The sequence below is a fragment of the Phalacrocorax aristotelis genome, chromosome 4 (assembly GCF_949628215.1).
Source record: "Phalacrocorax aristotelis chromosome 4, bGulAri2.1, whole genome shotgun sequence".
Taxonomy (NCBI): Eukaryota; Metazoa; Chordata; class Aves; order Suliformes; family Phalacrocoracidae; genus Phalacrocorax; species Phalacrocorax aristotelis.
The window spans coordinates 80169436-80192501 of record NC_134279.1 but is presented as its reverse complement, the minus strand read 5'-3'; the positions used below and the strand labels follow the sequence as shown (position 1 = coordinate 80192501).

Below are 23066 nucleotides of genomic sequence, written 5' to 3'. Positions count from 1 at the left end.
TTGCCATTATTTTATGGCTAACTTGCTAGATATGGTTGTCCACAAACACATGCCTGAATTAAGCTACCGTTCAGTTAGTCTTCCTGTATTTCCAACTGGCTGAAGCAGTTTCCGTTTTCTCCCCTCATTTGTCTTGTATTGTGCTCCTTCCCTATTGCTTCTACATCTGAGGACACTTTCCGTGCAGAAAAGCCCTCTTTCTGTTTGTTCTGAGTCTGTAGAGCTAATAGGAAAAATTGCTGTTTGAGCATTAGGACTGTCCTTTATAGGTACGTGGGCATGGCAGAAATTGTGTTGAATTTATAGTATAAGATTGAGACAAACAAACAAAAAACGGTATAAATTCCTCATGAGTACTATATACTAGGAAATTAAAAGAAAGTTTCAAAGTCAGAGGAATGAGGTTCTGGAATAACCCAGACATAGCAGTAACAGAGGCAGAAGGTGGTGAGGGAGTAGTAGAATAAATCTGGCTGTTTATGATGAATTCTGGAAGACTGTATTCTGTGATCGCAGGTGGAAGCAAGTGGGTAGACATGATGATCTAGGCACGCTTCCAGTCCCGTGTTCCTGCATACAACTTGATCTGGCTGAGTGCAAGGATCATACACAGTACTTAGAGCTAAAAATGGGCCAAAGTGATTTTCTGTCCAAAGGGTACCTTAAGGTTCCATGGTAGGACAAATTTTTTTATTTTCTTTCTTCGTTTGTCTTTATTTCCACTTTCCTTTTCCCATTTCCCTTTTTGTTCTGCACTTTGGCTATGAATTTCCTGACTAATCCAATCCCCTTTTTCTGCCTTTGCCTCAGTCAAAACCAAAGATGTGTGATTGGTTTTGTTTGTTTGTTTGTTTGTTTTTAAATTCCGTGAAATACTTGATTAGTTCTATACGTGCTAGTTTAAGGAGCAGAGATCCTCTAGCTAAGCTAGCACAGAAATCTGTATGGACTAATAGATCTGCTATTCAATGACAAACGCATTGAATAGATGCGTTTCCTGGTAGTTAAGCACAGCTTTTACACCTCTCGTGTTTCTTAATATGCTTCTGCTGTGACACCTGCACTGCAGCTCTCACTGATGATTGGTTTCTTTCTGTTCTCGGTGAAAATCTAACAATCATCATGTATTGTTTATTAACTTTTTATTATACAAAACATACTAATTTAGACTGGATTTAAGGATGAAATGTTTTATGATGAGGGTGGTGAAACCCTGGCCCAGGTTGCCCTGAGAGGTGGTCGATGCCCCATCCCTGGGAACACCCAAGGCCAGGCTGGACGGGGCTCTGAGCGACCTGATCTGGTTGGGGGTGTCCCTGCTCACTGCAGATGGGGCTGGACTGGATGGCCTCTAAAGGCCCCTCCCAACCCAAGTCATGACATGATTCTATGATTCGGTTGGTCTTTCTATGTGTTGGTGGTGGTCCCTAGATCAGCTTTGTGTTTTGATCCCTGCACCAGAGTGTAATTTCACAGTATGAAGGTCAGGTATCTCTTTATCTCTCTGCACAGAAGCTCCTCCAGTTTGGGAATACTCATTCATCATGTATATACGTGGGGCTACGTTGTATTAACACCTGTATGATATAGAATTCCCATTGAAAGGAGCAATCAAGTGCGAGCATATTAAAATGCTTCCAAGTCAAGCTTAGGTGAAAGATCATTATAGTCTGTGAGAATTATTTTTTAAATGTAATTTCTAATTTTGGAAAGACAGGCTTAGTTTTCTTGTAGATTGATGCTTTGGTTATGATTTCAGAGATCCTTGACAAGTTCTTTTATGGTGTAAAAATAACTGCATTGGGTCCCAAATATAGGTTACCATAAATAATGCGTGCAGATTATGTGAACAGATAGTAGAAATGAAATAACTTGATTTTTTAAAAGTGCTATTGTGCCTTCTAGCTCTTGCTCTATGTAAACCTGCAAGTGCTCTCCTTTTGTATTCTTTGTTGTGTTCTTTCTCTTATCTTTTCTTATTGTAAGCCTATGCCATAGACTTTCCCTGTCCTGGTGGCTTTCATTGGTCTGCTCTTCTCCTTTCTCATGCTGTCTCATACTGGAGTGTCTTTTTCAATTTTTGTATTTAAATTTTCCCTGTTATTTTTCTTGACCACAAAACCCGAAATTGTCCAACGTTAGCATGCCTGTTCTCTTAATCCCAGCCGGGGTGTTGCAGAAAGGCTTTTTTTTTTTCACTTTTAGGCATGCTTGTTCCCCAGATTTTTAATAATGATGTTAAGAAAATGCTGTATGCCTCTATCATTTTCATAATCTGCCCATTTCCTGTATCTCAGGCTCATCAGAAAGCTGGGCAATTGGCAGGCAGCAACACCTCTTGCTATATTAATCCCTAGGCTACTGTGTGCTTGGAAACGTGCTCCGTTCAGAGCCAAGTGCTCCCGGCTTCTCTTACTGCTTCTGTCAAGTCATTCTCAGATAGGAACTAAGTATAAGGAAAAGCATAAATTAGCAGGGATACAAAACTGACCCCTTAAAACATCTAGTGAGCTGGTCAATGCACTAGGCTGATCAATCTCATCATCAAACCTACCCACCTCCTCACAGTGCTCCCCGTCAGCTGACATTAGTAACTTGCTGCTCCTTCCGTTCTCAGAGCTCGTTGGGAATTTTTGATAAATTTTATTAAGAAAATATGGCTTGCTGGAAAATATCAACCCTTTGAAACTCTGAAGCTTATCTCAAAAAATTATCAGTTTCAACTAAACTTTTCACTGGGCAACTCTTTTTATGTGATAATAGTGGATGATGTAGCTGATTTATGTTTTTGAACTTAGTTCACAGTGCCTGGGGCATAGATATAATCTACCCACTAACTTGCTTGGCTATACAGTATTTGTAAGCCTCTTCGAGCCCCAGAATGAAAGTAATATCCAGAGTGATGGATGCCTAATGGAGAATGCCACAGTAATTTTCTTAAATTTCCTTTCTATGCCTGTTAGAAAGCTGGGTGCGCTTTTCAGATGCTGTTCCTTTCTATACCTCGTAACATTTCACTCAAATTTATTAATCATAATTCTCTTTACAATTCATAAATTGTTATGCAGAAACCCATCAAATGATCAAATTCAAGGCTTTAATTGCCAGGACTCATAGAAATTTTTCTTTGTCAGTTACATTCATTTTAGTCCTGTTTTACAAAAATTATTTTAATTAATTTAATATACACCGTTCACCAAAAAGATGGCAGCTTTGCCTAGCAGTTGCCACTGTAGTTATGTGAACAGTTTTGTCTTGTTTACGTGGTGAAATATTCTACTGGTTTTGACTGTGCTTCTTGTCTCAGTTTTGCAGCTACCTGGTAAAGAAGGAAACACTTCTTATATTTCATTAGAAATCTCAAATTTTTAGGATAAACATAGAAGTTATGGAAAAACTACTCGCTTCCTGCAGTGCTGAATCACGCACCCCGGTGTCTTGCTGCATGGCAGAAATCTGTTCTGCTTTGTACAGATTGTTGAAAGACAGCCCTGCCACTTTCAGTATCTGAACTACCCAGACAAGCACACCCAGGTTTCCTTGGGAGAGACATTATTGGGTTCCCTCCCGGCTGCAGTGTGAGAACAAAATAGCCTCGGACAATCAGGTTTCTCAGGGCACTGGAACAAAGCAAGGAGAGAGCCAATTTGCCAACACAGATGCTACTTTGAGATAAAAATAGACATTTTCCTTGCCTTCCATAGAACACTGAAGTTGAGCTGCATGACTTTTGCCAGGGTACAAATAAGGCCACATTATAATTCAGTTGAGTTTGAATTCTTAAATTTGCTTCTGTGTTTATTGATATCTTAAGAGGTCCAGTGTGTTTCATGGTCCCTAGCACCAGCCACAAAGTGTTCACGTTGATGTTCATGAACTCTCCAGTTCAGTGAAGGCTAATTAGTTGTTTAGTTTTTTCCTGAAGGATGTTAAACTGCAGAGTAGCTGAGAGCTTCAGATAGACAGGGATTAGAAATGATAATGTATTCTCACAACCGAAACCATTTACTTTTGAAAAGAAATTTAATTAATGTTTTATTTTACTGAAATGAATCAGTGATGTTTCAAATGCACTATTAATCTATTAAATAGAAAAGTTCTTTCTAAAATGTTACATTTGTGAAATAATTGTTTTAGATTGTCACAGATATGTGGCTAAATATCTTAGAGTTCTGTGTTCTTGGTATTTTACTATCCCTTAGGAAAGAAGTAGTTGGGTTAATTAAAATTACACATTTTTACAGTCTATGAAGTGGATGAGATGGTGTGCTATTGGATCTAAATGAGAATATTGAATGTGAAATATGTACTGGCTTTAGGGATATCCATTGTGCTTTAAAATACATACTGATTCATCTTCCATCACTTAATCTAAATGTCAAATGTAAAGTGAGTCATATTTAAGTGAACTAGATTGTCTGTATAATCAATTCCAGAGAGACACAGCTCTAGTAGCTGAAATGTAATGGGAAAAGATCAGCCTAGATCATATATGGCCTTTCCTGGCCTTGAAATCTATTAATACGATGAGAACAGTGGTCATTCTTCCACAGACAGAGAATGAAATCCCACTGCAAGTGAAAGGGGAAATGAGTTTAGGGGACATAGTAGTGAAGATTTAGAACAAAAGTATTAGGGAAGGGGAGATGAAGATTTAACAGCCATTCATGTGAAGCTTTGGGAATAGCATTTTTAATGCATATTTCTATTTAGTAAGTATACAGCATTCTTCAGTATGAAAATACTCTGCAAATTACTTCCCAAATTTTAACCAATGATTATACAATATCAAATAGAGGTTACTACTGAAATGAACTATTTTCAGTTATGGAGAATGGATTTTAAAGTAAGTACTGTAAAAGAAGTATTTTAAGATACAGGGTGAATAATCATTATGATTATTAAGGTAGGAGGACTATAGAGAGTGAAAAAACAACCATCAAAGACCAGATTTAGTCCATTATTCCTGAATCAGAAACTTGGCAGTTGACAAGTATACAGGAGTGGACAGCAAGAGGTCCTACTCTATTTGGTGAGTTTCTAGACAAGTCCAAAGGGGATAAAATTGCAGATCTTTGCATCCTGAAGGGTTTGGTTTTGTTTGTTCTACTAACAAGTCAGCATCCATGAGAAAAGGATTAAAGCCCTGGTTTTTATGTACGCCCATATCTGTCTTGTACTGGGGAACCCGGAACTGGACACAGCACTCCAGGTGTGGTCTCACCTGTTCTGGAGAGGGGAGGATCACCTTCTTGACCTTGCTGGCAACACCGTTCCTTCTGCAGCCCAGGATGCTGTTGACCTTTGCCGTAAGGGTGCATTGCTGGTTCATGTTCATGTTATCCACCAGGATCCTCGGGGCCTCGTCCGCAGAGCTGCCTTCCAGCTTGTTTGGTCCTCAGCATGTGCTGATGCCTGGGGTTGCTCCTGCACAGTCTCAGCACTTCGCATTTCCCATTATTGAGCCTCATTAAGTTTATGTTTTCCCATTTCTCTGGGGTATTGAGATCCCTCTGAATGGCAGCACAACCATCTGGTGTATCAAACCCCCCCTCCCAGCTTTGTATCATCGGCAAACTTGCTCTCTGTCCCATCATCTAGGTCATTATGAAAAGGTTAAGCAGTCTTGGCTCCAGTATTGACCCATGGAATACTCCACGGGTGACCTGCCTCCAGCTGGACTTCATGCCACTGATCACAACCCTGTGAGACCAGCAGTTCGGCCAATTTTCAATGCACCTCACTATCCACTTAGCAAGCTCACACTTCATCAGTTTCCCTATGAATATGTTCCGGGAGATAGTGTGAAAAGTCTTAATAAAGTCAAGATAAGCAGCATTCCCTGCTCTCCTTGTGTTCAAGGTCAGGTTGCACAGGGCTTTGAGCAGCCTGATCTAGTGAAGGATGTCCCTGCTCATGGCATGGGAGTTGGACTAGATGGTCTTTAAAGGTCCCTTGCAACCCACACCATCCCATGATTCCCCTTGTCATCTCACTGTAGAAGGCTATCAGATTGATTGGGCATGGCTTCCCCGTCCTAAATTCATGCTGACTGTTCCCAGTCACCTTCCTTTCCATCATAAATTTGGAAATGGCTTCCAGGAGTACTTGCTCCATCTCTTACGGGGATCGTGGTAAGGGTCACTGGCCTGTAGCTCTCCAGATCCACTTTCTTGCCCTTCTCAAAGAAAGGATTACATTTGCTTTCTTCTTGTCTTCAGGAAACTACCCCAAACGATCATCGTGATGTTTCAGAGATAATTGAAAGAGAACAGGGGCAGCTTCCTTGGCATCTGTGGGCGCGCTCCGTCAGGGTTTATGGGCTTAGGCACGCCCAGTCTATTTAAATGTTCCCTAACTGAGGGTAAGCCCGCCTGCCTTCTTTCCCACTGCTTCCAGGGGCCTGGGGTTCCCACAGGCAAGTCTTACCAGGAAAAACTGGTTATTTAGCCTCATTATTTTTGTAAATATTATTAATCTGTTACTCCATTTAATATGGCCATACTGATATTTTTTTACAGGTTTTTAACCAGAATATTTGTTTGTAAATTAAATCATATGAAAGGCCGTATTTGTGAAAACAGCATGGTTGGTTTTTGTCAGTTACACTTGCAGGCTTTTTATTTTTTGAAAAATATCATGTAATCATCCTTCAGTTTCTCTTTGATATACATGCATAGATATGTACATATATTTTTGTATGTGTATCTAAGAACATCGTGAAATATTTACACATTTCTGTTGTTTATCAACACTTTCCCTAGCTATTGGTATAATAAAAATAATTCATTTTCAGTAAAAAATAGGAAGCAGTCAACCTAGTGGTTTCTGAAAATATATTCAGAAAATAAAAAAAATTCTGATTGGATATGTGTATTTGCCTATAGGTTTTGAACATGTATATATAAATATTTAAATTATAGGAAAAAAAGTGTAGATTTGTTCACTTCATCTGTTTTTCTGATTTCCGCCCCCCCCCTTCAGGTTGATTTTCACTTTCAATATGTTGGAATCACTTAACACCTTTCCAGTTTTTTTGGGCCTTATTCTAGTTTAAGAATTTAATGACAAGAAGTAGGAATTTGAATAGGATTCGGCATGAGACATGCAGCGGACTGTGCCTTCCTTTTGCCTTTTTGACTTTTGTTTTTCAGGATGTTCAGGATTTGGGTTATGCTGAATCATTCAGAATTTTGGCGACCTTTGCAATCGTCGGTCGGTAGCTTTTTGCAGAAGTTAAGCCTGTAGTGCTTGAATTACCTTACACAGATTACTGGGTGACTTGTATGTGTGTGTGATTCTGGTTCAATGCGTGTAAAGATGTCTTTAACTGCTCCTATATGAGTGCCTGAATTTAATATCCAAAATGAAATGATATCTTATTTTGAAAATCTAAGGGAAAAGAGGTTTTTTTGAGAAACAGGTCTAAAAGACTCCATTTGTAGCTGCTCTTTGTTAGGACAAAGTGACTGAGTATGACTAAATCTAATCTTGCATTACCCCTCAAGGAAGGATAGACAGAGCAGGTCCCCCAGTTAAATCCTGTCAGAGGAAGCTAAGTGATTTGATAGTGATGTTGGGAGACGGTAGCTGTAGGTTTGAACCCCCTCAAGCTGATGAGATCCCAGAACATAAATAATAACTTTGGACACATCATCTGGTGCAGGCAAGGGGCTTGTTGTGTGGCTGTTATCAGATTCACAGAGTCATAGAATGGTTGAGGTTGGAGGGGACCTCTGGAAGTCATCTGGTGTAATCATCCTGCCCAACCAGGGCCACCAAAGCTGGTTGCCCAGGACTGTCCCCAGATGGCTTTGAATGTCTGCAAGGAGGGAGACTTTACAACCTCTCAAGGCAACCTGTGCCAGTGCTCAGTCACCCTCACAGTCAAAAAGTGTTTCCTGATGTTCAGAGGGACCCTCCTGTGCTTCAGTTTGTGCCCATGGCCCCTTGTCCTGTCACTGGGTACTGCTGGAAAGGGCCTGGCTCCATCCTCTCTTCACCCTCCCTTTGGTTATTTGTATACATTCATAAGAGCCCCCTGAGCCTTCTCTTCTCAAGGCTGAGCAGTCCCAGCCCTCTCAGCCTTTCCTCATAGCAGAGGTGCTCCAGTCCCTTCATCATCTTCTTGGCCCTTCGTTGGACTTTCTCCAGTATGTCCGAGTCTGTCCTGTAATGGGGAGCCCACAGGACACGGCGCTCCAGGGGTGGCTTCGCCTGTGCTGAGTAGAGGGGAAGGACCCCCTCCCTCGACCTGCGGCGATACTGCCAAGAAGGCCAATGGTATCCTGGGCTGCAGTAGGCAAAAAGAGGATTCTAAAAGAAAGAAAACCTTTCATCCCCGTGCAGAATGGATCTAAGCACATGAAATGTTGTCCAGCTATGAGTCCTAATGTCACACCAGCTGCAGTTCTACCAGTAATAACAGAATTCAGTAACTAACCTGGATTTCAGTTTTGAGAGGGTTTTTTTTGTGGGTGGTGGTCATTGTTTTCTTTTTTGGTTTGGCTTATTTGTTGTCTTTTTATGATGAACTTTTCTTGATGTGGCTGATAGGGGCTTTCTTCATTTAATGTTCTAGATTTTTTAAACCACTTCCTAACCCCACTAAGACTCTCAATTTACAAAATGTAAACCAAATGCATGCTTTTTTCTCAAAGCAATGTGCCAAAGAATTTGGTACGTGGGTCTTAGTGAGAAAATGGCAGACACTCTGTGTCTAATAAAAAGGGTGTGTGGATCCTGCAAGGTATCAGGTGAAGAATTATTTGTAGCTGCACTTGATACCTCCAAGAAAACGGCAGTTCTTATCACATGTATTCCAGGAACATAATTATTTCCTAGGGCTGCTGAAATGGTTATAGGAATGGATATTCTATGCAGTAAGAGGAGACTGAAGTACTGCCATCTGTCATGGCTCATCCCAAAAGTGCGTGAAGTGAAAAAGGAACAATAGGAAACAATGGAAGAAGAATACTTACTTAAACTGAAGGAAGGACAAATGGGGCATGAGAAGATATGGCTATAAATTATCTACAAATACAGTCAGTATGGAATTAAAGTGTCTCTAATGAAAAAAAACCTGTCAGATTCTGGTGTTCACTTTAGAATGAGTTTCCAACTTCCAGTAGGATTAATTGGGGTTAAACGCCTGAGCTGTTTCTAAGATGGAAGCTTGATAAGTTTATGACTGTAGTTATTATCACATTAAGATTATTATTAATTATGTTATGACATGACTGTCTGCAGTGGCAAGGAAGCAGACCTGATGACTCAAGATGTCTGTGTTTCTTGTGCTGACCTACTTTTCACAGAAAGTAATTTACTATAGATTATAGAATAGCTTGAAATGGATTTGGAAAGAAATGGAGAGCTGAGCGCAGGGTTGGCTTTTTCCAGGTAAAAAGGGTTTTCTGCAAAATAATATGACTAACTGTAGCTCCGCATTACCTGTGGCATAAGAGCAGTTTGATACTATCACTGTACAAGAATAAAAATATGTTAACTGGCACTGAGATAGACAATCCTTCCTCCCCAGTAACAGCTGGCTTTCATGGTTATTATATTTTAAATTGTGAACTATGAGTTCTTTGTAAGATTTAAACAACCTGCTACGAACTTTAATATTAATACTCTTTTGATTTGGTTATTTGTTTATGTCTATTTAACACTTTCTGCTTAATTATTTTGGAGAAGATCTATTTCACCTAACTTCAGCTTTCTAAGGTTAAATAACTAATCCAAACTTTTTAAACTGTTGTTTTGACCCTCCATGTATTTTCCCTCTGTCCACCAGTGTTGACTTTCAAATATATTTGCTAGTTGTATCTCCTTGGGTAGTCAAGCCTAAGATGATAATTTTCCTGCTTGCTCTCCTAGTGCCACCAGCCAATTACTGAGCATTATTTCCATCTTTCATAGTTCACTGTTAATATTTGTCTGAAGCTACGGACTGGTAATTTGGCAGAAAACTGTAAAATGTCTTCAGTACCAAAATGGAAGTTAAATAGCTTGTAGGCACCTGGTTCCAAAATCCAGAGCTTGCTTTTGCTGCTATTTCATCTCGTCTTGGATATACCTGAAGTTCACATACTGTCACATACAAAAGCTTTGTTGCTGGATGCTCAGAATCGCTTCCATCTCATCTGAATCCAACTTAGAGCTTAAATAAGGAAAAGCCATGCTGGGCTTTTCATACCATTGCATGTGTCCCCTTGGGTTCCATCAGCTAGATATGCTCTAGGAGTGCATGTTGGATCAAACTTTCTACGTAAAGCTGTGTTAGCTGGTTTCCTTTAAAAAACAGTCGAAGGGAAGATGATGCCTTCCCAGTTGTTGCACTGATTAGGTGAATCCAGTTGTCGACGTTTTGGATCAAGTTCCCAGGTGAGGAAATTCAAATCTAACCCTTGCCCACATGCTAGACTCTCAGCTATTCTGTGATCGCTCTCAGCCTCTCCTTTGACATGGAATAATTTGAGTCACTGACTCAAAAATAATAATAATAAACAAGATTTGTGGAGACTTCAATCCCATTTTTTTAGCCCACTCTCAGCCAAGAGTTAGTAATAAATTTTTCCGGTAACTGATTTAAAGTATGTGTCAGGAAAAACTCTGTGGCCTCAGAGTTCCTTGCTCCTAGTTTCTGTGATTTGGGCACACCTGGCAGTGCTGGGGGGCAGCGAGGTGACCCTGAGCCAGCACCGGGCCCTTGGGGCCAAGGAGGCCAGCGGTGTCCTGGGGTGCATGAAAAGGCGTGTGGCCAGCAGGGCGAGGGAGGTTCTCCTCCCCCTCTGCTCTGCCCCAGTGAGGCCACATCTGGGGTGCTGCGTCCAGGTCTGGGCACCCCAGTTCAAGAAGGGCAGGGAACTGCTGGAGAGAGTCCAGCGCAGAGCTGCCAGGGGGATCAGGGGCTGGAGCATCTCCCTTGTGAGGAAAGGCTGAGAGACCTGGGTCTGTTCAGCCTGGAGAAGAGAAGGCTGAGGGGGGATCTCATCAATGCCTATAAATATCTGAAGGGTGGGTGTCAGGAGGATGGGCCGGGCTCTTTTCAGCGGTGCCCAACGCCAGGCCAAGGGGCCACGGGCACAAGCTGGAACACGGGAAGTTCCACCTGAACATGAGGACAAACCCCTTCCCTGTGCGGGTGCCAGAGCAGGGGCACAGGCTGCCCAGAGAGGCTGTGGGGTCCCTTCCCTGGAGACATTCACCCCCCGCCTGGACGCGGCCCTGTGCCCCTGCTCTGGGGGTGCCTGCTCCAGCAGGGGGTGGGACGGGATGAGCTCCGGAGGGCCCTTCCAACCCCCACCACTCTGGGATTCTGTCAAAATGCATGGGAACATGGATACAGCAAACTGTGGTCCTTCTCCACAGAAACCTTGTTTCCCTGCAGAGACCAGGCACCTAGAACTTTGACTCTGCAACGATGAGTATGTTTAGAATTTTGTTTTGTTTTCTTTTCACCTGACAATGATCGTTCCTTTTCTTTTAAATCCTTTGAGAGTTTTGGCAACCTTACAGAAATCTAAGAAAAGCGTGCAGCCTTAGAAATGATCCGGTTGAATTTTTCTACTGAAATTATGTTTTATCAGCTTATCATCCAAGATACACTGCACACAAAATACAATAAGAACACCCAGTTCTAATGGTATTATAATAAAGAAAAGAGTTCTGGTGGGAGTTGTTCACTGTGGCTGTCTTAAGTCACTCGGAAGATGTGATGCAGTATTTGCATCGTCTTATGGGAAGTTATGCCATCTGGGATATTTTTTGGATGTGGTTATAATGGTCTTACAAGCAATGTAAATATGCTATGATTTCATAGTAAAAGTACTTTCTTTCTGAGCTTCTACACTGGAGACAAACAGGGTTTTTAGATTTTTTTTAAGGTTAATATAAAATCTCATTTGAAATGGTGTTTGCTCCTCTTCCAGCCTGAATTCCTAAGGGAATGAGGCTTGCAGAATTATTGATCTGATTGTAACTCCTCATGTATTTAAATTATTGTCCAGTTTCAAGCTATTGAAAAGAACGTAAACGTAATTAAAAAATCAGCAACTGGAGGAAAAAAAAAAAGAAAACAAAATAAAAACTGAGACTTGCGTTCACACCAAGAGAAGGCAGGTGCAATTCACCCTTGTCTGTGCCGCTGGCTGGTCGGGCGTCACACGCGTAGCCCTGACAAGGCAAAGCACGTTCTATTTCTCTCTGATTGAAAGCGTCATGGAGAAAGTACGATGGAGTGGGTTTTCAGGCAGTAGAGTAGCAAGATAGGTGAAAGTTAACGTAAAACTATTAATTCAGCTGTGTAGGAATAAACTTTTATTATATGAATTAATAAAACTGTGATTTGAAAAGAAGGTCGTAATGACCAAACTTAAGTAGAGAAACTGCTGAAAGTTTATGATGCACTTAGAAAATGCTGAATTTTGAAAAAAGCAATGTGGATATGGAGCTTGCTTTCAGGAAAGGATAACAGTACACAGAAAGCGAAGTCAGTGGATCATCTTAAAAATGAGGCTTTGCTTGGCACAGCCACAATATAATTCCAGGTAATATATCGATGGGGTTGTGTTCCATAGCTAGGCTGGTTAGTTTGAAACACTTTTAACAAGCCCACAGAGCAGAACACAATGCATTTGGGAGAATCCCAGGGTGGTCTGAAGTTACTAAAGCTGCGTAACAGCAGGGCAGCCCTATGCTGCTACACAAGCTCGGATCTTGAGTCATCAGCGTGGCGCAGTCTAACCTAACTAGAACTGGCTCTGAGCGAGGCTCCTCAGCCTGTACAGCCAAGTTGCTTCTGGCTGTGGAGAGAGGGAGCACCCAGGATTCAGGTTTGGAGGTTTCCATACTCGCTTGTTTTCCATAGCCTTTTGAAGTCTTTAAAATACACAAGTGTTTTTTTCATAGATTGCATTAATAATAACGTTTCTGAATTTCTGTTTTTTAATGCATCATTTTTCTCCCATTTCTTGAATTGTGAAGGAAGACGATGCATTTTCACGTAATTATTTTCAGCTGACACTTTAAAGTAAGGTGGTGTAATCACCCATTTCCTACCAGGACGAAGGCAAGTGACGCATGGTTTCCCTGTTGCTTAGGATAACATTCTATGAGTTTGTAACAGTTTTTAAGATTGTGGCTTACTAAAAGACATTCTAATAACGCTTTTGAATCAGTTTTTTGGGGGGCCTCAGCATTTTATATGTTTGCTTTTATATTCTATTGATTCATCCACGATGATGATCTCGCAATCAGGAGTGAGCTGGCTTTCACTTCTGACGTGACGATAATGCTTACCGTGCAGCTATTAATATAAATATTTAGATTTTATTTTTAATGACAGGTCCAGGTTTCTGTTCCTACATCTAGAACCATGTTATTTTGCAAGTAGCTTTTGAAATACAAACGCATTAATCTGTTTTCCCAGTGATTCATGAAAAAAGCTATTCTTTATGTATCCGGTATTGTTTTGGAAAATTATGGACTGATCCATGTTCTACATTTCTGTAAGGTCTGTGTGCGGTATTGCTTTTCAGGGGGTTACAAAAAAGAAACATCCTATGGCACAAGTCCCTTCACTGTCTTCTGTGAGTCATGTATGAAAGGAAAAGATAGGTGCCATTCTTTTTTGATTACCACTGCATTAAACTATTAGTTTACTTGACTTCCAGTGGCATGCCGTTGATTTTTCATTCACTAAGTCTTTCTTACATAGCAGAATTTACCTGATCTCCTTGTGATGTTAACCTCATTTCTGTGTAATTTAATGTAACATCTGCCTTTTTGCTTGAGCTTGATATTCTGTGTTGGCTTAAATTAGATTATGAACTCTTTGAAAGGTGGTTATGATTTTAAAAAAATCTTTTATGCCCAGTTATGCAACTTATTCCTTACTGTAAGTATGGGGGGAAAAAAGTTCCCACTTCCTGATACCAAGGTCTTTGCCGGTGGTATGTTGCCTACTTCTCTGAACGCGTTGTGCTGTCCCTGGCTTGCCCTTCTTTACAAGCAGATACTCCCTTCAGCTTCTCCATGTTGTCCTTTTGCTGCTGTATTCCAGCGCAGTCCTAGTCTAACTCATTTTAAAGCACTCTCCTTCGGTAGCTGAAAGCCATTAGATCTCAGCTCTGCAGAACTCAAGCCCTTTCAGTGCTGGGGGCATGAAGTACTGTTTATTCTTTCTTGATACTTTCATCTGCTAAAAAGAAATAAAGTTCATAATTAAACATCTTGATTTAGTTACTGAGTACCATGTTGAGTAAGATGCTTTTTGCTGGAATTAAACAGGAATAATGTGTCTAGGCACCAGCATGTTTCATTTGTTGTAAAAAAGAGTGTTCTGCTTTGTCCATGGAGAGGCAGCAATAGGGGTATCCAGGCAGTTTGGGATGGTGAATAGGGAGAGTGAGTAGAGGAGACTGGGCAGTAAAATCACAGCAGTGATGGTCACAGAGGGAATTATGAGGTTCAACAAGGCCAAGTGCCGGGTCCTGCCCTTGGGTCACACCAACCCCAGGCAACGCTGCAGCCCTGGGGCAGAGGGGCTGGGAAGTGCCCGGCAGAGAAGGCCCTGGGGGTCCTGGCTGACAGCCGGCTGGGCATGAGCCAGCAGTGCCCAGGTGGCCAAGGAGGCCACCAGCCCCCGGGCTTGTGTCAGCGCTGGTGTGGCCAGCTGGAGCCGGGCAGGGATGGGGCCCCTGTGCTCGGCCCTGGGGAGGCCCCACCTCGAATGCTGGGCTCAGGTTTGGGCCCCTCGGGACAAGAAGGCCCTGGAGGGGCTGGAGCGTGTCCAGAGAAGGGCAGTGGGGCTGGGGAAGGGTCTGGAGCACGAGTGTGCTGGGGGGCGGCTGAGGGGGCTGGGGGGGTTTAGCCTGGAGAAGAGGGGGCTGAGGGGAGCCCTTCTCGCTCTCTGCAGCTGCCTGAGAGGGGCTGGAGTGAGGGGGGGGTTGGTCTCTGCTCCCAAGTCACCAGGGACAGGACGAGAGGGAACGGCCTCAGGCTGCGTCAGGGGAGGTTTAGGTTGGAGATGAGGGAAAATGTCTTCACCGAAAGGGTTGTCAAGCTCTGGGACAGGCTGCATAGAGAATGAGTTGAGTCACCACCCTTGGAGGTCTTTAAAACGTGTAGATGTGGTGTTTGGGGACATGGTTTAGTGGTGGACTTGGTAGAAGTTGGTTAACGGTTGGGCTTGATGATCTTAAAGGTCTTTTCAAACCTAAATGACTCTATGATTAAGTGATTGGGGAAAAAAAAAATCTTTAATAGGTGAAATAGCTCTTTTAGGTAGAGGAGAGCAGAGTAAGTATCTGAGCAAGAAGGCGAGGACTGGGGAGCAGGAGTGATGGGGAGCGATGTAGTGTGAAGGCAGAATTGTGGAGAGATGGAATTGGGATGATGCTGTTGGGGAGCTCTGTCCCGTCCTCCCTACCAGTGCAGGTGAGTTCTGTATTTCTGTAACACACTGCTGTTTGGCTTCTGTTGAGCTGGTTGCGCTCAGCAGTCTGTCTTGCTGTTTGGGTTTCCTTTTTATTTGTTACAGGTGACTGCTCTAGAAGAACAGTTTGGGAATAAAGAAAAAAAACAGAGTACGGAGGTGGTTGCTGCTTATGTTTTAAAACCAATATTTCTCCTGAACAATTCAGTAGTCACTAAGGAGGGCACTAATTTTTGCCTAACGGCAGTTAGTTTATTTAGTAAGTTTTTTATACCTTCTAGAAAAAAGTACAAGTGTAAAACTTATCTTTAATTACAATTTTTTTTTTTTCAATTCTAGGAGAAACAATGAGAATCGCCTCTTCGGAGTTTGCTGACGACCCCTGCTCCTCAGTGAAGCGGGGCACCATGGTGCGGGCTGCCCGAGCCTTGCTTTCTGCTGTCACTCGCTTACTCATCCTGGCTGATATGGCTGATGTCATGAGGCTTCTATCACATCTGAAAATTGTATGCGTTTTTTAGTATCCTGTGTTCTTTTTGCATGCTTTGGGTGTAGAAAAACAGAGAACAAATCAGTAATGGATGTCAGTGTTCACATTTCTTACTCTGTTTCACTGATGTTTCTTAATGTGCTGAACAAGAAGTAGGAGATAACACATTTCTGCATTAGTCTTATTCATTTTCTAGTTTTGCAGAAATTAATTGTCAGAGACTTAATGTAAATATTAGATATCTTCAATGCCTAGACTAGTACTGCTGTTAAACAGCTCTCCAAACTGAACAGATGCGTTTCTTAACTCGCCTGGCCTGTGTTGTGGATGGCTCACTAACTCAGCACCTGTCAAGTATTGCTATCTGGTGGCAGAGTTTAGGTACTACAGTTGTTCTACTTTTTTTATCCTCTGCGCGACTTCTGGATGTATCCAAAGATTGAATCTTTAATTTGGAGTGAGACAATAGGAAAAGCATCTAATCAGTAATCAAAGAGGAAAAATAGAATAAAGAGGAATTAAAGATTGCCAGATAGTTTAGTGTGAATTTGTATTCAGTTTGGCTGCCACTAGTCACGATTTTATACAGGAGTATTAAACAACCTTGCAGCTGAAACTGGGAAATGTAATTTTTTTTTCTGATAGTTATTGGACCATTTCACTTTTATTGTCTAAACAAATAAACAAAAACCTCTGAAATAAACCAAAACTTTGCAGAAATTCATATACAGAATATTTAAAGCCTGCACACTGAAAGTGTGAATTTAGCAGAGGATGCGGACAGTTACTTCTTTTTAATAACTGACCAAGTGCCCAAAAAGTATTTTCTTTTTTTTTTATTTGTCTTTTTAATAGTGTAACTGTACGACAATAATATGTTCTAGAAAAACAATGAGCACCCTTCAACCTGCGAACTCTGCAGATAAGCTAAATAGTTTGAAAACAGTTTTCGTAATGAAAAAGGCAGATTTTTCAGCACAGATTCTAGTGAGCTCTGCTGTAATGAGCAGAGTGCTGCTCTCGTAATTGTCAGCATGTGGCTCTGATTATGTGCAGTGTAAGCGTTGTCGCTCTCGAATATGCTTTTAATTTTTCCCTACTATAATACTCCATGCAACTGTAATTGAAGGAATCCGTTGCTAGTGAGCCTGACACCGTAATATGATAAACAATAGATTTTTCTAAACGTTAAGATTAAAATTCATATTCAAGGTCTTTAATAGGCGATGAGAAATATTGTTCTCACATCTCAGGTGCCTCCCTCCTGTTACAGCAGTGTACTCTGTTATTTAAAACACAAGTGTCTAATATTGTTTTGGGAGTGGCTGTATTTACTTACGCAGTTTGCACCCTCGATTTGCAAGGGCAGTGTATGGCAATGTGGTTTGCAGTCTCTGCATTTATTAGATCTTATTATGAATCCTGTTTCCAAGAAGCCAGATGTCTTTCGTTGGTTTTGGCAAAATTCAACTTATAAACCCTAAATTTGTTTGTTTTTTTTTCATGTTAAAAAGGCTAATTTATTTCTGAGGATTGACAGTGTAAATATTTTTATCTTACCATTTTATGATGCATACTGATTTTAGATTAATAAAAATGAAATTACTAGGGAGAAAAAGTGTTTATATTTTACAGAATTGACGAAGGGACAGCTCTTGTATTGACTCAAAGGTAACATTCAAAGACTGGTGTAAGTTAACCATAAAATGAATAAACTAAAATCACTCTGTATGTCAAAGTTACGAAGCCTGATTTATACTGACATGCACTGTAATCAGTTTTGACCAAAAGCATGTCAAAGGAGTGAGTTATGCTTAAGACTTCATGGGAAATAGTGCATTTTAATTAACGCTTTTAAGCTAATATATGCAGATGCTTACTGGAAGGACACTCGGTCGTTTCTTTCAGATTCTCTTTTGCATTACTAAAATTAGTAAGAGTGCTTACTGCAGTCAAGCTTGTGTAACGCTCATAAAATGGCATATACTAATATAGTATGTGATCCTGCCCATACAGAATTCGAAGTCTAGTGTAATTAATGACATGCTAGTTAATCAGAGGAATGCTTCTGTACACTTGAGGGAAGTCGTGGGGTTTTTGAGGACAGAGACCTTGCTCCAACATGAATTTGTAGAATAAATGGTAATTAAAAAAGGGTTTGTGCTCACGTCCTTTCAAATGCTTCTCATAACCGGTTTCTTCATTTTGAAGTTTCATGGGCTTGAGCCCAGACTGACACAACAGACTGTGGTCAACAACTTTTGAAATCCGATTGTCGGAGTGGAATCTGTAATAAATTCTCTAGCAATTTTATTTAACAGGGAGCTGGCAGGACTTACAAAAGCGTGTATCGGTTTGTTATGCCTGTGCTCATCATTACAAACATGTTAAAAATTAAAGCTTAAGATTTTTTAATATAAATGCATCCTGATACGAAGGACAGACCCTCACGTTTTGCAAGGAATCCTGCAAGACCAAAATAATTAACACAGTGATGCTTTTGTAATTTGTGTTAATGGTTAAGGCAGTCAAATAGTTCAGCTTTAAAAACTGCTGTTCTTTTTAAGGGTAAAAGAAGAGGTAATGGGATTCTGAATGGGGCGTAGCTTGCAACTCTCAGTATAACACTTCCAACATAGCAGCTATGGATTTATGTGCTTGGATTATACTTTGCCAATAGAAATGGGTGGGTTTGCTACTCTGCTGCCCTGTAAGTTGTAAATCCCCAGTAAGCAGGTAAAAGCTCAACATGAAAATATCCTCTCTGGCTGGTGGGAAAACACAGAGCAACACAAATGATAAAAGGGCAGATTCTGCACAGAATTGTGCCTTTCTAAATTCTTTAGACCCTGGCAACTGCTGGATTTATGGGTTCCCAGTGGCGTTTGGAGAGTAAGCTGCAAACCTCTGCTTCGGCACGGGAGCGTGTCCCCCTCAGAATTTGCTGTTTCTCTTTGAAGGGAAAATTTGTCTGTTGTTGAAAGCTTCCACACACTGTCATGAATTGAAGCAATAGGTTTTAGAAAGAAGGATGAATAGAAGCTTTTCACTTCTCAGCCTTTTTGCTTGGAATTCCATTCTTATCTTGTGAGGGAGAGAAATACAGATTTGAATTTTCATTCAGTCACAAGAAAATTTCCTTTATTTATGGTATGAAAACAGCATTTCATCCCTTCAGGTATTTTTTTTCCTGCTGTACATAAGGTAAAGCTCTACAGTAGATTTGGTAGATCAACTTGTTGGTTTTATATCTTTGCCTGTTAGCTACAGGATGACTGAGTAACTGAAGGTATGCTTGCTTTGGTAGATTCCTTTCTCAGTTTTAAAGTAATTGAAAAAGGAAAGCTGAGAGCTGAGAAGAGAGAGGTGATAAATATATTCTGGGTGCAATCTGTTGTTGTTTCATTTATTTCACAAAGATGCAGTGTTTTGGGTGTATTGGGGTAAATTTAAGTCTTAATTGCAGGTTTGAGTTTCCTTTTTAAAAGTTATTTCTTGTCCAGAATTAATAACATTAAGAACATATTAATCTATTTTGTTTTAAAACGTGCAGATATTAAACATTGAATCTAATAAATGTAAGTGGGGATATTCATGTATTTATGCCCTTTACATTAGCTTTACGTGATACCAAAGCGCAGTAAATGGAAGGTAGTGCAGAATGGCAATCAGACAGCTTCTCTAATAAGAAACCCGATCAAAGTCAGCAGGGCTATCGTAAAGCCCCTGTACAGCGATGGATGTAAAAGCCAAATTGGGTCCATATAATAAAGAGCATTGGGTAGGATAGTTCTAGACTTGGTCAAAGAGGGCACCCAGACTAAACTGCTGACACAGTTAATATATTCTGTTCTAGGTAGAGGAAGCACTAGAAGCAGTGAAAAATGCAACAAATGAGCAAGATTTAGCGAATCGCTTTAAAGAATTTGGAAAAGAGATGGTAAAACTGAACTACGTTGCTGCTAGGCGACAACAGGTGAGTACACTTTAAAACAGTGGTTAAGAAAGTTTGTTTTCGTTCCAAAGATCTTGTATTTCATGTCCAAGTCTGGTTTAAAATGTACATAAGTGATTACTGTGTCGTGGCCTATAATTTGATCACATCGATTTTTTTGAATGTGACGAAGTTTTAAAAAAAATGCAATTTCTTTAAGCATATTTTCAAAGTGGCTTCAATTATTAACAGAGTGAAGGGTGAAAAGGGAAGTGATTCAGGAGGTTGAAGATAGTTTTCATTTGATGATTATTCCCATTTAGTTCTAACCTATGCTGATTTGAGGTCACTGTGGCAGCTGGTAAAGCATGAGCTCTTTGGTAGTCTCTAGTATAACTCAAATTCAGGAAGAACAGAAATCTACTTCGTGTTTAAAACCATCATTATTAATTTTCAGAGACTTAAGAAAACCCAAGTCCTCAATTCATTCATTGCTGAGGCAGATGGAAAAAAGACCAGAAAGTCACGATAACAATTTATTCAACGTCTGCAATTCTACAACTTTGCAATAAAGATAACTTTCTTTTTTAAGAGTCCAGACAGTGCTGTCACTGCGGAGTTGTACAAGGTCTCTCCGACTTCAATGGTCTTTGAATACCTCCAACGGTTTAGGGGCGTAGTCTTTGTACAGCACAGCACACTACATTCAGAAAGCTGGCTTTCCCTATTTATCCTTCTGCTTCTTTATTTTCTGCCTTACAGTAATCACAGTTTACCTCTGATCGCTATTGTATTTTTTCATGAAATGTGTTTTCCAAGTTTTAGTGAAATTAAATAAATTAAAAATATAAAATCTAGTCCCAATGTGGACAGTAGTATTCTGTGTTTTCAGCCACTTCCCTTGTGCAAGCATAGCTACAAATATGGGAAAAAGAAAAAAAAGTGACAGCTAATGAAGGGGTATGTCTCTTAAGTTCTTACTGGAGGTATGAAAAGATAAAAGAAAATCTTCGTTATGAACCTTTTAAAATTTTCTTCTTATGGCACCTTTTTATAATGCCAATAAGGTTTTCCGTAGAACTGGAAAATCTTGCCATCATTAGAACTTTACTACTTAAGCTGTTTGTACATTCTCCTTTCATCTCTTCTGTTTTGTAGCCTGATAAAGTTTTTAGGAGCTCAGTTCTTTTAAAAAACTGCTACCTGTCGGTCGTGTGTGGTTGAAATCAGTCAATGGGTAGAACCTTTAAATTCAGAATATCGGGCTTCTTTTCTGATTTTTGGCATAGATTCAATACGTGAACACAACTAAGCTCTCCAGACCTCTTTGTTCGTAGTTTTAAAATAAAAGTAATAATGTTTTGTTACTCTTCATGAATATTGCTACGGCTACCTTACCTGATATTTGAAAGGCTTTCGTGGACAGTATGATATATCCTATAAATAAATAAATAAATGGATTAAATAACAATAATACAGGGTCATCTTATTCCAGCAACTTACAGTACAGGGTCTGATGCTTGTTGTCAAGGGAAACAAAGGAAAGTATATGTCATTAAAACAAACACTAAATGATACAAGGAATAGAACAAAACGTGAAGGAAAGGATAAAAATAATGAGGGGTATATATAGCAGGTCTTCAAGAACTAAATACATATTCATCAATTTATTTTCGGATTTTTTTAAAAGTCTACCTTATGGTGATTTTATAAAGGACGTAGGTATAGTCCTTAAAAATCACGGCGCTTACTGCAACAGGAGCATTGCACTTGCATTGCCTGTATGGAATCAGCAGACCGAATCCAGTCAATCAGGAAGAGTAATTTTGGATGTTATTATAAATTTTCTGTGGGTATTTGAAGAAGGGAAGCATTTAGAGTCTTTGAGAAGAAGGTATTGTGAGCAGAATGTAACAGCTCTAGCTATGCTGAAGGAATGGACTTGCTTGGACAGGAGGGAGATTTCTTTCTGTGATTTATGGTAGATTCTGCCATCGATTCCATCTGTGCAAAATCACGGGACGGTATTTCAGAGACACTTCAGCTGTAGAGACAATACATGCTGACATGAAAACTTTCACTTACAGCTATAAAAATTGCATGTTTTTATATAGGAACTGAAAGATCCTCACTGCAGGGATGAAATGGCGGCAGCTCGAGGTGCTCTGAAGAAGAATGCCACGATGTTGTATACTGCATCCCAGGCATTCCTCCGTCACCCTGACGTTGCAGCCACTAGGGCCAACAGAGACTATGTCTTCAAGCAAGTACAAGAAGCAATTGCTGGTATCTCCAACGCTGCCCAGGCCACCTCCCCCACCGATGAGAACAAGGGGCACACTGGCATAGGAGAGCTTGCTGCTGCACTAAATGAATTTGACGTAAGTGTCACATGTGTATGGAAAATGAAATGTTTCTCCATGAAATCTGCAGTGCTTTTAACTAAGTGGGTCTTGAACAGGCCTCAAATTTTCCTTTTCATTCAGGTCCATTTCCTCGGACTGCAGAGGTAAAGTGCAGACGTTGATTTGTGTTATTTTTAATGAGGAATAGTTGTTTGCTGCTAATGGACTTGAATTATAAGGAGCTATTTGTACTCATATGCAGCGGCTGCGATAAAGAGAAGGAAGTCCTCTTGCGTCCTTGAAAAGTCTAGCTACGTAGTTCTAAATGGTGCAAAGTCTGATTAATCTGGCATTTTAGTTCTGCGACCAAGATCTGTCTTTTGTTGAATGGTAATATCATATTTGTCTGGCAAGCCAGGAAGTCAAGACGGTAAAATAAAGACGGTGATGGAGCTGAGCATCCTGGAAACATTAATATTCAACTTCCTCATAAATTATGTTAATCAAAGATACAGAAAAAGCATCTTTCAAATAGTTGATACTGGTCACTTCAGCTGCAGGCAAAGTGTTGCAGCCTCTATTCCAGAAAGAGCCACAGTTTTCCTTAGGCAACTTTCCTAACAGCTAGTTGTTTAACTCATATTTTCATTGCCAGTCTTATATTATGGTTTGTCCCTGTCTTAGAGGACTGTTCTTTCAAAAGTGGGGAAGAAAAAAATACTTGTAGACAGTATCTAAAAGTATGGTTTTTTCTCTTTCATTCTGACTTTAGGTAAAGGTTTGTTTAAACTGTAATTAGGGAATGGGGTCCATTTCACTTTGATTAATACATCACGTTATGATACAAGCATCTGGCAT

At 40.4% G+C, this 23066-nt stretch overlaps 1 protein-coding gene across 2 annotated transcripts in view; it reads left to right on the top strand.

Annotated features, from left to right (window-relative positions):
* CTNNA2 (catenin alpha 2) overlaps window positions 1-23066 on the top strand; it is a 530531-nt gene that overhangs the window by 119659 nt on the left and 387806 nt on the right. For both annotated transcript variants that reach the window (XM_075092184.1, XM_075092185.1), the window contains exons 4-6: window positions 15779-15945; window positions 19786-19905; window positions 21978-22244. In XM_075092184.1, coding sequence (XP_074948285.1) covers window positions 15779-15945; window positions 19786-19905; window positions 21978-22244 — 554 coding nt within the window. The remainder of the gene's footprint in view (window positions 1-15778; window positions 15946-19785; window positions 19906-21977; window positions 22245-23066) is intronic.